At 58.2% G+C, this 17,020-nt stretch overlaps 1 protein-coding gene across 1 annotated transcript in view; it reads left to right on the top strand.

The window, feature by feature from the left end:
* Positions 1-17,020, top strand: part of ZNF423 (zinc finger protein 423) — a 248,888-nt gene that overhangs the window by 112,752 nt on the left and 119,116 nt on the right. Inside the window, exon 3 of the mRNA XM_006908744.3 lies at positions 11,413-14,627. Within this exon, the coding sequence (XP_006908806.1) occupies positions 11,413-14,627 (3,215 nt within the window). The remainder of the gene's footprint in view (positions 1-11,412; positions 14,628-17,020) is intronic.

Below are 17,020 nucleotides of genomic sequence, written 5' to 3'. Positions count from 1 at the left end.
GACTAGGAGACTCTCCGCTTTAGCTAGTTTGGTCACAGCCAGCTCTCTCTCGGGCGAGTCGACCGTGCTGGCTTTTTTTTCTTTTTCCTTTCCTGGTCTGTTTAATTTCTGCAATAAAACTCAAGCTCAATTGCATTTTCCATATCAGTGCTAAGTAAATTTGTCTAAGGGATGGAGCCGCCGGGCAGGCTGTGTGTTCTGTGAGGTCAGAGGCTTCAAGGGGACAGGCAGACGTCTCCTTCTATCTCTCTGGGATGGCGGCCCCCTTGGGTGAGGGGATGGGGTGTCAGGGAATCAGACCTCATCTCTCGCCTACTCCACCGGGAGCCTGGAGATCCGGGTCCGAGCCCGAGCAAGGCTGCTGGTGCCTCTGTCTCTCTGTCTGCCAGCGAGAGGGTCGGGCTGAGAGCTGCTGCGGGTCCTCGCCTCTCCGACATCCGGGATGGTGAATGCGGGGCCCGTGGGCTGTCATGCAGGTCGAGTGTCCTTTGCTTTGAAAACCAACTTCTGCAGGAGTGACTCTTGGTCATTAACCGACACCCTCCTGGTTGTCAGTCAGGACCCAGGGTGATGGGTCTCGTGTCCCATCTGCTCACTGTGTCGTGTCCATTCCAACCCTGCGACCATCGTCTGTTCCCTCTCCCTGCCCTGCAGCCTTATGTGGAGCCAGGAGCCAGCAGCCAGTGACGAATTTTACAGTACTTTACAGACGTTCACTTATTTCATCCGTGTAGCGACTCTGCACCCGGGGTCTTACCCCCATTTTACAGATGAGGAAACTGAGGCCAGTCTCTTCACCTGCAAAACTGGGGGAGGGTAATGAATTTGGTGGAGCTCGGAGTTTCGGCCCAGCTGCTGGCCTCTTAGCCACCAGGCAAACGCGAACACCCCCAGGGCCTGGGACCCCATGTGACGGGCCAGGGAGCCCCGTGGGTGTGGGCGAGCGGGAGAGTGAGCGGATCTGGCCCAGTGACGGACTCGGCTGCCCCGTGGACGTGCTGGACGCAGAGCCTCTGCCTCCAGCTCTTCTCCTGCTCCTTCGCCAAAAGCCAGACATGAATGTGGACACTTAAAACGACTTGGAGAGTTCCTGGTTTCTAAGGTTGGCATTTTTATAAAATAACGGATAACCGGATGGCCCCCAGAGACCGTCTGGCGGGAGGACAGCCGTGGCGATCTCCGTCCCGCTGCTCAGCTCATTTCTCTCGGTCCGGCTGGCTGAGAGCCCTCGGTTGGGGGTCCAATTCCAGCTTCTCTATTTACCATCTGCTTTGTGACAATGGGATGTGACCTCACCTCTCTGTTCTGTTTCCTCATCTGTGGGATGACCATGCAACTGACTGTGCAAATCCAGCCACTTGGAGTGCGAAAGACGGACAGCAACCGGGTGGGGTGCTGGCTTCCATCCCATGCTGCCTGGGGGTGCGGCACCCGGCTTACTTGTCATGCTGGGAAAATGACCACCACCACCATCACACCCAAATGGGATAACGGGAGTAAAAGCGCTGTGTAACGTTTTAAATGCGTACAAATGAGGGGACTGACGATCAATGGTACTTGTGGAGGTGACACCAGTGACCTTCATTTTCTTCAGCCGACATTTATTGAATGGTTGGCAGCTTTATGTGCAAATTACCCCTTTCGTAAGGTAGACACTCTTGTCATCCCCATCTACGCGTGAGGAAATGGGGGCTCAGAGAGGTGCAGCCGCGTGCCCTCGGTCACACCGCTAGTGCGTGGCAGCTCGGTCTGAGCAAGCTCGTCTCTCACCTGTGGTTCCGCTCTGTCCCAGTGGCTATGTCTCCCTGCCACTGACTGAGTCTCTGTGAGTTTATGTTGACAGGTTTGGCTCCCGGAGGCTTATTAAGGGCCTGGATGGTGACCGTGTGCTGTCAGGTGGCATTTCGGCAGTCCCCAGAGCCAGCTGGAAACGGCACAGCTGGCCATGACATTCGGTCTGTTGGGAGGTGTGGGGGCCCTCAGAGGCCATGTGCCAAGTGTCCCTTTGTGGCGGGCAGAGAACAGGATCCCCTCCGTGCCGACCGGGGCCAGCTGGAAGAGCAGCCCCCGAGGGCAGGGGTGCCTTCGCCCTCCCCTCCATTTTGGCCCATTGACTTCTGTTTGCCCATCTTCGCCCTCGTGCTGCCTGCTGACCCATGGTCCCCCAACCTGCTTATTTTTTATCCCCAAACCGAAAGAATGACACCAACTTCCCCTCGCTGTGGCCTCGCTGGGAATGATGAGATCACGTCCGCCAAGGCACTCTGAGCTCCCTGGAGAAGGGAAGGGTGAGGATAAGCTGCCATTATTTTTGCTAACGGCATAATTCTAAGTCAGGGTTTCAGGTGGAGCCACGTCAGCTTCTGGTAGCCAGCGCGGCCTCCTTGGCCTGCCTCAGAGGGGAGACCCTTCAGCTTCCTATCCCCTTCCCTCCCTGGGTGGACTTTTGATGTTGCAGGGTGGGGCCTCTGTCCTTTGTACCACACCCTTCTCTGTCCCTTTAAGAAAACCAGATATCTCGATGTGGGACCAGCTACGGCCATGATGAAAGGGGACTTTTTGTTGTTGTGTTTTTCTCTTTGAAAGTGCTGAAAAGTAGCCAAACATTGGTTTTAGAGTCGAAACTTTAGACAGTGACCGTCTGAGAAGCTAGTCAGACAGAGCATAGAAACCTAAGGACGCCGGGACTTCCTGCACCCTCTGAGGTCCAGGCATAGAGAACAGGCTTAACAAATACGTGCTGAGTGAAAAAAATACCTCGACTGGGAGGCAGCAGAAGCCTGGGATGCCTGCTCCCTGCCACGCCTCGTTCCCGTGCCCAGGGCAGACATTACTAATGGATCACAGACTCTCAGAGCTACCAAGGCTTTTAGAGACTGTTCATCGGGTCCCTTCTCTCAAGAGTTGGAGAAATGAAAGCACAAAGAGAGATGTACTTGCCTATGGCTATACGGTGCCGGGATCCGACCCCAGTCCGATAATGATCTCATCTGCTCTGGCTCATGGCTCTGGGCCCATAGCCCCACCCTCGAGACTCAAAATTCTACCCTCTGGCTTTAGCTTTGCTTTTTGGACTTGAGGTTTCACCCTCTGAGTCATCCTTTTTTTTTTTTTTTTAATGAGAGGTTAGCACATGTTTGCAGCTGAGTAGTTTTATTAGCCTGCTTCCTGCCTATAGAATTTTGGGTGTCTTCTTTCATCTTGTACTGTGTGTGCGTGTGTGCTTTGGTCCAAGCTCGTAGTGTTTCTGCTGGTATGAAGGTTTCCCGAGTGTCGTGGGTCTCCTGTGTATGTCACGGGGAGGTGCTCCATTAGACAAGATGTTGTTCCCTAGATAGATATTTTGTATATAATCCCATCTCTACGTTTGGCTTCTACTGAGGTGGCTCCAGGGCAATGCCCCCAAATTTCCTAGATGCTCTGCGATTTGATTTAGGAAATGTGTGAGTCACACCCTTAATCTTTTCAAAGAGCCTTTGGTGCGACCTTTCGATTTTTCTGTGATAGTAACAAAATGTGCAGTCCCGCCCTCAGCCTTTTCTCTAGAGCGTGCTTTGCCGATAGTGAATCTCTTAATGATAGTGTCTTTTGCCATCTGGGCAGGCTGAGAATTTCCAGAACCATCAATTCTGGGCTCATTTTGGTTTGACTGTTCTTCCGTCAATCTGTCTCTTTCTACTAGAAGCCATAAGAAATGGCCACACCTTCACCATCTTGCCTGGAAATCCCCCAGTCCTGCTTTCCATGTATCGGGGTGACACGATTCCACTAGGCTTTCTGCCACTCTCAGTAAGGGTCCCTTTGTTCCAGTGTCCGACCGCACGCCCCTTGTGTCCTAAGTCCTCCCTGCCGGTGGCTTTAATGCCCACGCTCCCTTTGCAGTCTGGTCGTGATGACGTAGGCCTTGTCCCCGGTGACTTAGGTTCTCCATGACACGCTTCGCTTCCTTCGGAGGCGTCACTGACTGAGGCGTAAACATCTGTATCTTTGTGAACGATTTTTTTTTTTTAAGGCAGCATAGATTTTTTTCTATCACACTCCTGAAAATTCTTCTAGCCGTGGCCTGCCGCCCAATTTCTAAAACCGCATCTGCATTTTTCTGGTGTTTATTACAGCGGCACCGGCCCTGGGAACCAAAATGTCTGTGCGTTTCCTGTGGCTGTCGTCACCGATGTCCATGAACTTGGTGGCTTCAAATAACAAATCGTGGTTACTTATGGTCCCGTAGGTCCGAGGTCTGACGCGGATGTCACTGGGCGCGAGTCGCGTTGTGGGCAGGGCTGCGCGCCCTTTCGGAGGCTCCGGGGTAAAACCCGTTTCTGTGCCTTCCCAGTTTTCCGAGGCTGCCCACGGTCCTTGGCTTGTGGCTTGTGGCCTGTGACTCATGGCCCCCTTCCAACTTCGAAGGCAGCCATCACGTCCCGCGACCTCCTTGTTCCACACCTGGTGTCGCAAGGCTATTCGAGCAGCCTGCCCTACGGCCCATGGGGTGAGGAAGGTGACCAGCTGCATTCACTGGCGCTCGGCCTCAGAGCCTGCCTGGCCTGGGGGTCCACCGCTGACTTTGCCCACGTCAAGACGGCACTTTGTCTTTGTGGCAGGTGGGATGGTAGAGTGTGGGATTCCTCCTGGAGCAGCTTCTGCCACGCGATGAGCCCTGAACCGTCACTCAGGGCCTGGGGAGGCAGTATCGTCTCGCGGTTAGTGAGTGGAGTGAGGGTAGGGGTGGGGGTGGGTGAGTGAGTCGGCGTCTGCCACCTGCTAGTTCTCTGTGCCCGGGAAGTTGCTTTTCTTCTGGGAGCCCCAGTTTGCCCAGTTATGAAGGAGGAGATGGTCACCGAAAATGCTGGCAAAGGAACTGGCTTTTCGAAAATGTTCCATAAACAGCGACAACTGTGGTTTTTTAAGCTTAGGCCTGGATCCGTCTGCTCCTTGCTGTGTGGCCTCAGTTTCCCCATATATGAAATAACTTCCTCTCTCTTCCCTGCCCTGGTGTTGAGTCCACAGGTATGGCTGTAATTGAGTCGAAGAGTATTCTGAGATGAATGGCCAGCTTTGGCACCTGGTGGGAAGCGAAAACAGGGCAGGCACTTGTCTCCTTTCTGTCTGTCCCGTCCTTCCCCGGGCCTAGTTTGAGACTGGATTCTGCCTCTGGGGGCTGAGTCCCTGGTCGGCCTTGAGACAGCGAGGATGTCCCACCCAGCCTGGGATCTCCGGCCTGTTGGGCCCTGTCTCCGCCTGGGCCTTCATACCATGGCACCCAGGCCCCCACTCTGGCCTGGGGTTTGCTGTGAGGGGAGCTCAGGGCCTCTCAGGGGGGCTCATGCCACAGTTTGCTGGAAGCGGCTCCAGGAAAGGGCCTCAGAGGTTGCCCAGTCCACCTGTGTCACAGAGGCAGTGGCTCAGAAAAGGAAGGTGACTTCCCTAAGGCCCCCCTCCCCCAGCAATAGAGCTGCCTCTGGGGACCAGGGCTCCCCCAGATTCATGTTCCGTCCACTGTACCAGGCTCCAGGGGCTGCTGAAAGGCAGATGGGTGAAGAGTTGAAGTTTCCCAAGAAGTAATCAGAAATACACCCAGATGGCCCCTGAGTTGAATTTGCATCTTTTCATGTCTGGAAAGCCACCTGTTGAGGTTCTGGCTGCCTCTGTGGGAAGCGCAGTCTGTGGTGGACCCTGAAGCACATTCGTGTCTGGCGCTCTTGGCACCTCGGGCTCCAGGGGTGTTGATCTGCAAGCCCAGGCTGCCTTGTGTCTACTTTGGGCGGGCCTCGCTGTCAGCCGGGGCTGGAGCTGACCCTTCTGTCTGGCTAGAAATCCTCTCCCGAGCACAACACAGCTCCACGGGATCTTCCGCATCCTGCTGTGTCTGCTTGCACCACAGGATTTTGGGGACCCTGCCCCGAGGCCTCCCCTCTCAGAGAGGATGGGCCGTTCCTTCCTTGGAGGAGGAAACCTAGGTGCCAGCAGGCCCCTCCCTCTGATTTCCTCAGCGCCCGTGGGACCTTTCCCTCACACCCTCCCCTGCTCATGGCAGACATCGCCAGTTGATTTCAACACTCATTTTTTCTGAGCGCAGAAATGGCCTTTAGAGTCCTTCTGAACACAGTGCTCTTAGGCCACCGCTACCCACCTGCCATCCCTGGGTGGCCCTTCTCTCTGGACCCCCCGTAACACACGGGACCCCGAGACTGGGGCCCATTTCTCTGAGCCGGGCCACAGCGGTTCCCGTTCCTGGAGCTCGTGACCGGGGCAGAGGGGGCACTCCACCCTGAGCATCATGGAGCTTCGTCCTGTGGGGCCCTTGTCTCCTTCGCGATGTTCCCTTTCCCAAGGAGATGGGCGAGTGGCAAAGGGACCTTTTGGGGCTTTGTGAAGAATTGTCAGGTCTTTTCGTGGCCATCACAGAGACACTCTGGAGGTCAGAATAGTGTCCAAAATAACCTTTCCTTTTATCCAGAAAGGATTGTGGAAACCAAACTTCCAGCTGCCCATGCTTCAGTGGGGCAGCCGAGGCCCGGGGCTCCCGAGGGACGCTCTGTCCTGTGCTCTTTCCTGTCCCCAGCGTACCTCCCACAGGTGCTTTGCGTGCGCCAAGTCAGCCCTCCATCGCGGTCTGGAGCAGCTGGGCACTTCCCCGGACACCTGGAGCTGCCTGGCCGTCAGCCCCTGTCACCTCCCCCTCATCTGAAGCGACCCTCCCCCGCCCGTCCACGCACTTCCCCAGCGGCCCCCGCCTGCTCGTCTGGGACGGGAGGCGCCGCGGAGCTGAGGCGCCCAGCCGTTCCTGGGTGGCAGCTGCTTGGCACCCAGACAGGGTGTGTCCGTGTCGTCTGAGGCCACGTTCGGGCTGCCGCAGCGTCGGCCCGTGGAACCCACCGAGTGTGACCACGTGCGCTCGGAGCCCGCCCTGCTCGTCCCGCGGCTGGTTCATGTTCCTTTTTTCCTACTTAATTGAATTTTTATCAAAATTTCTCCCCTCTTTTATGCTTATTTCAGTTCTCTTCCTGCAGCAGACAGCAAAAGCCTCACGGAACGAGCCCACTGCCTGCCAGGTCTTTTTTTTTTTTTTTGCAGGATTAGTCATTTTTAAATGACTTTAATCTCCGTCGCGAAAGTGATTTTTCTACTCATTTTGTCATATTTCTTTGTACTCTCGGGGCGAGGGAAGCCGAGGGCCTGGCGTTAGTCGCTCTGTCTCACCGATGTCCTCGTGCGATCGTGCGTCTCCCAGAGGAGCAGAACGGTGCGCCATCGTGGGCGGAAGCCCCGACTCGGAACCTGGCCATCGGGGCGAGTCCTGGCTCTGCCGCCTGCTGGCTGTGTGGCACCGGGCGAGTTCCTCAGCCTCTCTGGGCCTCTGTTTTCTCACCTGTGAATGAGATGATAACAAGTGTAGTTTCTCACCGGGCCATTGAAAGGATTGGATAGATTGATACCCGTCAGGCTCTCAGCAGACCGCATGGTCCACAGCAAAATCTAGACAGGCGTTTACTTGGGAGCAAAGGGGTAACTGGTCGAGCTGGACTTTCCTGGCGCCTGTCTTCTCCCTCAGTTCGGGGATGATCAAGTCGAAGGGGACCCCGAGATTGCCTTTGCCCCGTTTCTGCACCCCCTCCCCTTTCTGCACATCTGCCAGAAGGCGCACGCGGTCACGGCTGCGCGTGTGTGGTGTCTCACGGTCGGCCTGGGGGGATGTCGCCACCGAAAGGTACGGGTCCCCTTCTTCCTCTGCTGCCGTCCTGCACACACGTCCCGGGCATCCGGCCTCCGCTCACACTCTCCACCTGCTGCAGGAGCCCTAAGCTAAGTGTCCCCAAAGCAAAACGCATTTGCAGGGGTGGACGGCAATAGCCAAGGTTAAATAATCTGAGAATAAAAGGCTCTAAACAAGGCGATCTGAGTTTGGGACTGTTTATGTCAACATGTCCATCCCCCGGATGAGGCCTTTTCAGTTTAAGGAGCCTTATTTTCATTTCCGTTCAGATGATTACAATCTCAGCCGTTGTTCAGTTTGTCACTCCCAGAATAATGGGTTTTGCTTCAGTTTTGAAACTTGTTTGCAGAAAAATACAGCCAACCAGGCACCCCCCACAAGCAGGGACTGTGGCCCTGGCCAGGTTGATTCTGCTTCTCAAAGCCTGGTGGATCTGCGTTTGCGGGAGACACGGGCACTCCGGCCCAGCACTGCCTAGGCACCTGGGCAGTCACTCACCTCGCAGGCCTCAGCTTCCTCGGCTCGGACATGGGATGTTGCTGACGGTTGTTTGGAGAAAGAGAAGTTAATTGCGGTAACAGAAGCACTTAGCACAGTGCTGGCACTTGGGACGTGCTCAGTAAATGTAACTGCTGATGTTATTAGCATCCGTGGTGCTAATTAGCACTAATTATTATTATCGGCCAAGTGGTGCTTTTCTTTAACAACTTTATTGATGTATGATTTGCGTGCTATAAATTCACTTGTCTTAAGCAAGCAACTCAGTGACTTCTAGTGAATTTACAAAGCCGTACAGCCCTCGCTGCAATCCGGGTTTAAAGCGTCTCCATGATCTCGCCAAAGGATGCCTCTTGCCCATTTGCAGTCATTTCCTGCTCTCTTCCAGCCTCAGGCGACCACTAATCTGCTTTCTGTCTCTGCAGATGTACCTTGTCTGGACATAGCGCACAAATAGAATAATAGTGCTTTTTCACATTGATTTTTCTCAGCTGCCCCTCACAGTGATTCTCTTTTCTCAAATGAGTAAAGTGAGCCTGAGAGGTTAAGAATGCAAATAGGGCGGATGAATAATCACAGGCCTCGCGTGTGTGCAGGTGTCTGCTCCCACCCTCGGGCAGGTGGCGCGAGGCCGTCCCACGCCTCTCTGGCCTCAGCGGGCCCCGCCTTGAAGCGCAGGCCATGGCCTAGTCCTGGTCATCTTGGCAGAGAGGACTCGAAGGACATCCAGACCCTGAGTGCACTGGAGACTAGACACGTGGCTCCCTCGCCCTAGACACGTGGCTCCCTCGCCCTCACACCGTGCAGGTGTGGTCTCGTTCACCTGACCCGTGGACGCGCTGGTCAGGGGGCCGGACTGTGGACGGTCCAGGTGCTGTCGTATTTCTGGGGAAGTCACTGTGACTGTGCCTCCGTCTCCTTTTCTGTAGAGTGGCAAGGGCCCTGGTCCCCCAACCCGTGCGCGTGGCAGAGGGGTCAGGCACACAGAACGGGCTCCAGGGCAGCTCAAGCGAGTCTGAGCTAAGACATCAAAATAATAAAAAGCCGGTGGAGCCTGGCTAGCGGGCGGGGGGGGCCGAGCCTCAGCTCCAGCCATCTCCTCTGCTGGGTCCCTTTGTCTGCGCCCTGTGGAACCCAGCTGGCAGGAGCTGGGGATCACCAGGCAGGGGCTGGGCCGCCTCTTCCCACATCTAATCGGAGGTGCTGGCAGCGGCTGCGTCCTTCCCGGAGGAAGGGCCCGTAACGTGAGGCCCCCAGGGGAGCAGGTGCCTCGCTCTGAGAGCTCTGGGAGGTGCCCACACCTCCGGGCTGGGTGGCTGGGCTTCAGATGTGAGGAGGCCGCCGGAGATGCAGGATTTGGGGCCGGGAGCTTTGCCAGCGGTGCCCGCTTGGGTCAGGCAGATCTTCACACGGCCAGGGCCGGGCACCTGGGTGGGCACCGAGGCGGTGGGTGTGGCCTAGGAGCAGGCTCAGAACCAGCCCTGAGGGTCCCTGCAAGACCTTTCGCTGGGTCTGCCGTCCTTTGAGGTCTGGGGGTTGGCCGGGGACAGCAGAGGCAGCTGTGAGGACCTGGTGTCCCTGTGATTGTGTGTTATGGTGTGTGTGAGTGTATGTGTCTGCAGGTGAGAGTGTGTGTGGGCGCATGCATGTTTCAGTTTGTGTGTGAACGATAGTGGGAATGATAGTGTGTGAATGGATGTGTATGCATGCGTGTGACCGTGTGTGAGCGTGACGGCGTCTGTGGCTGTAGGTGTTGGTAGTATGTGTTTGTGTCTAAATTTGTGTGCATTGTGGGAGTGACACGTGAGCTGCATGTGTGCCTGTGAGTGTGCTGATGTGTGCAAGCGTGTGTGCCAGCATCTGCCCATGCCTGGCAACGTGGTCCCCTGCCCCGTTCCTCCTGGAGGGTCTGGGCCGCCCCCGGCAAGACCTTCTGGGTTCCGTCTGCGAGGCTAAGCTGGGCGGGCGGGGGGCCGGAGAGAGCAGGCAGTGGTTGATTTTCCCGGGGTTACAGGAGCAAGGTCAGGGTGGCCGAATCTGAGCTCTCGTCTGTCTCTCCTCCGCTCGCAGCAGCCCGCGGTCCGTTTCATTCATTATTAAGTTCTAAATCCACTGACAGAAACTCGAGCCACGGAGCTCACTCAGTTCAACCCGCATGTTCGGGGAACTTCACTGGCTTCATCTGCTGCGTCCTGTGTGCTTTGTTTTCCCAGAAACGGCCAGTCTCTCATTTGGTTTAGTTTCCTCTGAGGCTGGATGGGCCAGTGACGTCCGGGGCGGGATGGGGGATTGGGGTGGCCTCTGTCCTCCAAGAAGGTGGGCCACGCTGGGCATCCGAGCAAGGAGGCCCCCACCACGATGGATTTAGGGGCCCACTGGGCTCTGAGCTCTGTGTCCTTCTGGCTCCTGGTTCATCCTCTAGTCTCTTATCATCTCCCGGGGTCCTGGGTGGACCTGGGTGAGCCCTGGGGGTGGAGGGGAGGCAAGGAAAACAGCCCCCTCACGGTGGTTTGGGGCAGGAGCCTGCAGATCCTTCTCAAGTGCCCTCTGCTTGCTCGTTCCCATCGGTGCTCTTGGGTCCAATGCCATATGCCTGTGACTTCCCACCTCATATGTCTGTCTGCCACCTCGAGGAGTGGTTCCAGCTTCATCAGTCTCCCACCCCCAAAGAATGTGGTGTGGCCGAACCCATTAAAGTGCATCGTGTTTGTTTGCAAAGCTTTGCCTGTGCCGCTGAGGACTGCTGAAATTTCCCTCTAGGACTAGAGGTCGGAGGGGGGTCACACCCAGTGCCCATCGGGTGATGGGACTTGCCTCCTTTTGGCCCATGAGACTGATGGGTTCGTGAGGTCATTTCCAGTCACTTTGTCCAGGCTGCTCCCCTACCCTGTCCCCGCCATCAGGGACGTAGCTAAGACCGACTTCCTATGGGGGTACCCACCTAGTGAGGCCCAGGCAGGTGTTGACGAGGGGAAAAGCATGTCCCCTTTATACCCTGCTGCCCCTCTGCCACCCCCTTTGCAGGCTGGAGGGCCCCTGTGGCCACTTGCTTCCGGCCCCCGGCTTTCTCCCCCACGCCCCCCGCGGCGGTTGGCCAGCTGCACACTCAGCCTGCGAGCTGTCGAGAAGCTTGGCTCTGTCCTTGTTTCTCGGCGGCCCTGGGAATTGCCTCTAATCTCCTTTCTGCCTTCCCCCTGCAGATGGTGACGACGACCCGCAACTCTCCTGGGTGGCCTCGTCTCCCTCCAGCAAGGATGTTGCGTCACCCACGCAGATGATCGGGGATGGGTGTGACCTTGGCCTGGGTGAGGAGGAAGGGGGCACGGGCCTGCCGTACCCGTGCCAGTTCTGCGACAAGTCCTTCATCCGCCTGAGCTACCTGAAGAGGCACGAACAGATCCACAGCGATAAGCTGCCGTTCAAGTGCACCTACTGCAGCCGCCTCTTCAAGCACAAGAGGAGCCGCGACCGGCACATCAAGCTGCACACGGGCGACAAGAAGTACCACTGCCACGAGTGCGAGGCGGCCTTCTCCCGCAGCGACCACCTCAAGATCCACCTGAAGACGCACAGCTCCAGCAAGCCTTTCAAGTGCTCCGTGTGCAAGCGCGGCTTCTCCTCCACCAGCTCGCTGCAGAGCCACATGCAAGCCCACAAGAAGAACAAGGAGCACCTGGCCAAGTCGGAGAAGGAGGCCAAGAAGGACGACTTCATGTGTGACTACTGCGAGGACACCTTCAGCCAGACCGAGGAGCTGGAGAAGCACGTGCTCGCCCGCCACCCCCAGCTCTCCGAGAAGGCCGACCTGCAGTGCATCCACTGCCCCGAGGTCTTCGTCGACGAGAACACGCTGCTCGCACACATCCACCATGCCCACGCCAACCAGAAACACAAGTGCCCCATGTGCCCCGAGCAGTTCTCCTCCGTGGAGGGCGTCTACTGCCACCTGGACAGCCACCGGCAGCCCGACTCCAGCAACCACAGCATCAGCCCCGACCCCGTGCTGGGCAGCGTGGCCTCCATGAGCAGCGCCACGCCGGACTCCAGCGCCTCCGTGGAGCGTGGCTCCACGCCGGACTCCACCTTGAAGCCGCTGCGGGGCCAGAAGAAGATGCGGGAGGACGGGCAGGGCTGGTCCAAGGTGGTCTACAGCTGCCCCTACTGCTCCAAGCGGGACTTTAACAGCCTGGCTGTGCTGGAGATCCACCTGAAGACCATCCACGCGGACAAGCCGCAGCAGAGCCACACCTGCCAGATCTGCCTGGACTCCATGCCCACCCTGTACAACCTCAACGAGCACGTCCGCAAGCTGCACAAGAACCACGCCTACCCCGTGATGCAGTTCGGCAACATGTCCGCCTTCCACTGCAACTACTGCCCGGAGATGTTCGCCGACATCAACAGCCTGCAGGAGCACATCCGCGTGTCCCACTGCGGCCCCAACGCCAACCCGCCCGACGGCAGCAACGCCTTCTTCTGCAACCAGTGCTCCATGGGCTTCCTGACCGAGTCCTCCCTCACCGAGCACATCCAGCAGGCCCACTGCAGCGTCGGCAGCGCCAAGCTGGAGTCCCCGGTCGTGCAGCCCGCGCAGTCCTTCATGGAGGTCTACTCCTGCCCCTACTGCACCAACTCGCCCATCTTCGGCTCCATCCTGAAGCTCACCAAGCACATCAAGGAGAACCACAAGAACATCCCGCTGGCCCACAGCAAGAAGTCCAAGGCGGAGCAGAGCCCGGTCTCCTCCGACGTGGAGGTGTCGTCCCCGAAGCGGCAGCGGCTCTCGGCGAGCGCCAACTCCATCTCCAACGGCGAGTACCCCTGTAATCAGTGCGACCTCAAGTTCTCCAACTTCGAGAGCTTCCAGACCCACCTGAAGCTGCACCTGGAGCTGCTGCTGCGGAAGCAGGCGTGCCCCCAGTGCAAAGAGGACTTTGACTCCCAGGAGTCGCTCCTGCAGCACCTGACGGTGCATTACATGACCACGTCGACCCACTACGTGTGCGAGAGCTGCGACAAGCAGTTCTCCTCGGTGGACGACCTGCAGAAGCACCTGCTGGACATGCACACCTTCGTACTCTACCACTGCACGCTGTGTCAGGAGGTCTTCGACTCCAAGGTGTCCATCCAGGTGCACCTGGCGGTGAAGCACAGCAACGAGAAGAAGATGTACCGCTGCACGGCCTGCAACTGGGACTTCCGCAAGGAGGCCGACCTGCAGGTGCACGTCAAGCACAGCCACCTGGGCAACCCGGCCAAGGCCCACAAGTGCATCTTCTGCGGGGAGACCTTCAGCACCGAGGTGGAGCTGCAGTGCCACATCACCACGCACAGCAAGAAGTACAACTGCAAGTTCTGCAGCAAGGCCTTCCACGCCATCATCCTGCTGGAGAAGCACCTGCGGGAGAAGCACTGCGTGTTCGACGCCGCCGCCGAGAACGGCACAGCCAACGGGGTGCCCTCCGCCGCCGCCAAGAAGGCGGAGCCCGCGGACCTGCAGGGCATGCTGCTTAAGAACCCCGAGGCTCCCAACAGCCACGAGGCCAGCGAGGACGACGTGGACGCGTCGGAGCCCATGTACGGCTGCGACATCTGCGGGGCGGCCTACACCATGGAGGTGCTGCTGCAGAACCACCGGCTCCGGGACCACAACATCCGGCCGGGCGAGGACGACGGCTCGCGCAAGAAGGCGGAGTTTATCAAGGGCAGCCACAAGTGCAACGTGTGCTCGCGGACTTTCTTCTCCGAGAGCGGGCTGCGGGAGCACCTGCAGACGCACCGCGGCCCGGCCAAGCACTACATGTGCCCCATCTGCGGCGAGCGCTTCCCCTCGCTGCTGACGCTCACCGAGCACAAGGTGACCCACAGCAAGAGCCTGGACACGGGCACCTGTCGCATCTGCAAGATGCCCCTGCAGAGCGAGGAGGAGTTTATCGAGCACTGCCAGATGCACCCCGACCTGCGCAACTCGCTCACAGGCTTCCGCTGCGTGGTCTGCATGCAGACGGTCACCTCCACGCTGGAGCTCAAGATCCACGGCACCTTCCACATGCAGAAGCTGGCGGGCAGCTCGGCGGCGTCCTCCCCCAACGGCCAGGGGCTGCAGAAGCTCTACAAATGCGCCCTGTGCCTCAAAGACTTCCGCAGCAAGCAGGACCTGGTGAAGCTGGACGTCAACGGGCTGCCCTACGGCCTCTGCGCCGGCTGCATGGCCCGCAGCGCCAACGGACAGGTGGGCGGCCTGGCCCCGCCCGAGCCCGCCGACCGGCCCTGCGCCGGCCTCCGCTGCCCCGAGTGCAGCGTCAAATTCGAGAGTGCCGAGGACCTGGAGAGCCACATGCAGGTGGACCACCGTGACCTCACGCCAGAGACCAGTGGGCCCCGGAAAGGTGCCCAGACGTCACCAGTGCCCCGGGTAAGTGCAGCTGCCGGAGCCTGCCCACTGCTCTTTGAGGCCCGCCCCCTGCACCTTGGGCTCCGCCCCCTGCGCCTTGCGCCCGCCCCCTGCGCCTTGGGCCACGCCCCCTGCGCCTTGGGCCCGCCCCCTGCGCCTTGGGCCGGTCCCCTCCGCCTTGGGCTCCTTCCCCGTGGCTCTGCGGATGCCCAGAGCAGCCACTCGTGCTGAGCTCTGCACTTCCTGGTGGCACTCCCTTTAGTAGCCGAGAGAAGCCGCTGTCACGCAGCGGTCAAGCACATCCGTCCTGCCGTTGACTCCGAGTTTAAACCCCCGAGTTGCCATGTCCCTTCCAGCTGCGAGACATACAAACACTACTGATCTCTCTGGGCCTTGTTTGCCAAGTGCTCATCCATGAAAGGGGAATAATTGTCTCGGCTTCATAGAATTGTCACGAGGGGCCCGTGGCATAATCCAGGTAAAGAGCTAGTACGGTGGTGCAGTGGTGATGGTGTCGTCTTTGTAATTGGTTTGGGGTGGGCTTCTTCATCTGCTTGCTGGGCGTCCTCAGGAAAGTCACTTTGCTCTCTGGGCTGTAGATCCAGGGGTCTTTTGACAGTTCATGGAGCTAATGTACACATACAGGGCCTGGAGCCTGGCACTTGGGCTCGGTCGTGCTGGCCGTAATCTCCCGTTGATACGGTCATCATCAGCGGTATTGCTGCAGTTAGTGTGGTTGCTGCTGCGTGGAAGGCCCCAGAAATCGTTCCAGTTACCGTTGTTAATGATTCATTCATTCATTCATTCATTCGTCAATCAAACTTATCCTGAGCACCCATTATGTTCGGGGTGCTGAGCAGCCAAGGGGAGTTGGAAATGGACCCTGTCCTGGAGGCTCCCAGACCAGGGGAGTCACAGGCCCATAACCGGTGGGTTTCAGTGAGGCAGGGGACTCTGGGCTCCTGCAGGGCCCTGGGGACCGGGGGCATCCGATGGTGGGCCCAGCGCCGTGTGGCTCTCAGGTGTCAGACAAAACGGGCCGGGCATCCCCATCGAGTCAGGGTCGTCTATCCCCAGACTGAGGAGGTGCCAAGAAGATCTCGGGGACACCTGTCCCTGGAGGGCTCCTGTCTGCCACAGACGCCTGCTGGGAGACAGAGCTGTTTGCCGAGGGCTTTCACTGCGAGATCAGAGGGGGCGAGTGAGTGAGAGAATGAGGGGGCGCCACAGGGGAAGGGGCACCCTACAGCGGTCCTGAGCAGGGGTCCCTGCCAGAGCAGTGCGGCCCAGCTCTGTCCCCCCAGCCTCGGCTTGCTGGCTGGCCAGAATGGGTGGCCTTGGGAGCATTTGGGTCCTGGAGTCAGGTGGTCTGACCTCCAGGACCTCCTTCTCCGGCATTAAAACCTCCCTCTCCCAGTACCCACCTGTGATTTGAACTCTCTGGGCCTCTGTCCTCGCCTGTCAAGCCAGAGGGTGATGGTGACGGTAACGGCGGCCGTGTCCGTCTCCAAAGCTGGCATCGCCGGGGAGACACAGGGGCCATTCTGGTTTTGTGTCAGCCTCTGCCGTGGTTGGTTAGTACCCGTTCCTCGTCGATGGTTAAATATTGTGACTGATTCCTGTGCCGACCTCAGCGTTTTGCTCTGAGGATTAAAAGCATGTAGTAAACGTCACTTGTCACTTCCCCATTTATAATCATGGCTCATGTTTATCAAGGCATGAGGCTGTCCAAACACTATATAATCCTCACAACACCCACTTTACTAGTGAGAAACGCAGGCTCAGAACAGTGGGCCATGAGTGCCCGGCTTTCGAGAGATTCGAACCCAGGCAGTGTGCGGTGCCGCAGCTGGATCTCTCAACCAGCACTCTACGCAGCACCTCTGGAGCCCAGCTTGCTAGTGAGAGGGGAGAGGCCCGTGGGGTGGGGTCCAGGGCGGTCACCCCCGTGCTCAGGTGTACCCCAGCCCCATCCCTACCTCTCCGGTACAGCCCACCACCGCACTGGGGTTCCTGATGGCCACGGGGTTCCCCAGTCTGCTCTGGATCCCGCATCAAGTACTACTTTCTAAACCCTCCACTGGGTGGGCACCGGCTCTTGTATTGTTTCTATGGCAACAACCTGGGAGCTTTGCCATGACCTCTGTTGAGAGGATCCGGTGTCAGGAAGGTGGAGCCTGGCACCTCAGGGTGCACAGCGGTGTGAGGGCTTCACACCCAAGCAGCCTGTTTTCTGGTGCCCGACAGGCCTTCCTCTCCCTGTCCCGGGCCTGTGGGAGAGGAGGCGCGCTGACAATCACATCTAGAGGCCTGGGCAGGTGGGCTATTTGCAGAAAGGAGCTAGACAAAGCCTGGGCACCTCCCCAGTGAAGGCACAGCCTCTGGAGCCTTGTCCCCTGCCTGGGCACGCCTGG

This window comes from Pteropus alecto, unplaced genomic scaffold, assembly GCF_000325575.1.
Source record: "Pteropus alecto unplaced genomic scaffold, ASM32557v1 scaffold123, whole genome shotgun sequence".
Taxonomy (NCBI): domain Eukaryota; kingdom Metazoa; phylum Chordata; class Mammalia; order Chiroptera; family Pteropodidae; genus Pteropus; species Pteropus alecto.
This window is presented reverse-complemented; position numbering and strand designations above follow the sequence as displayed.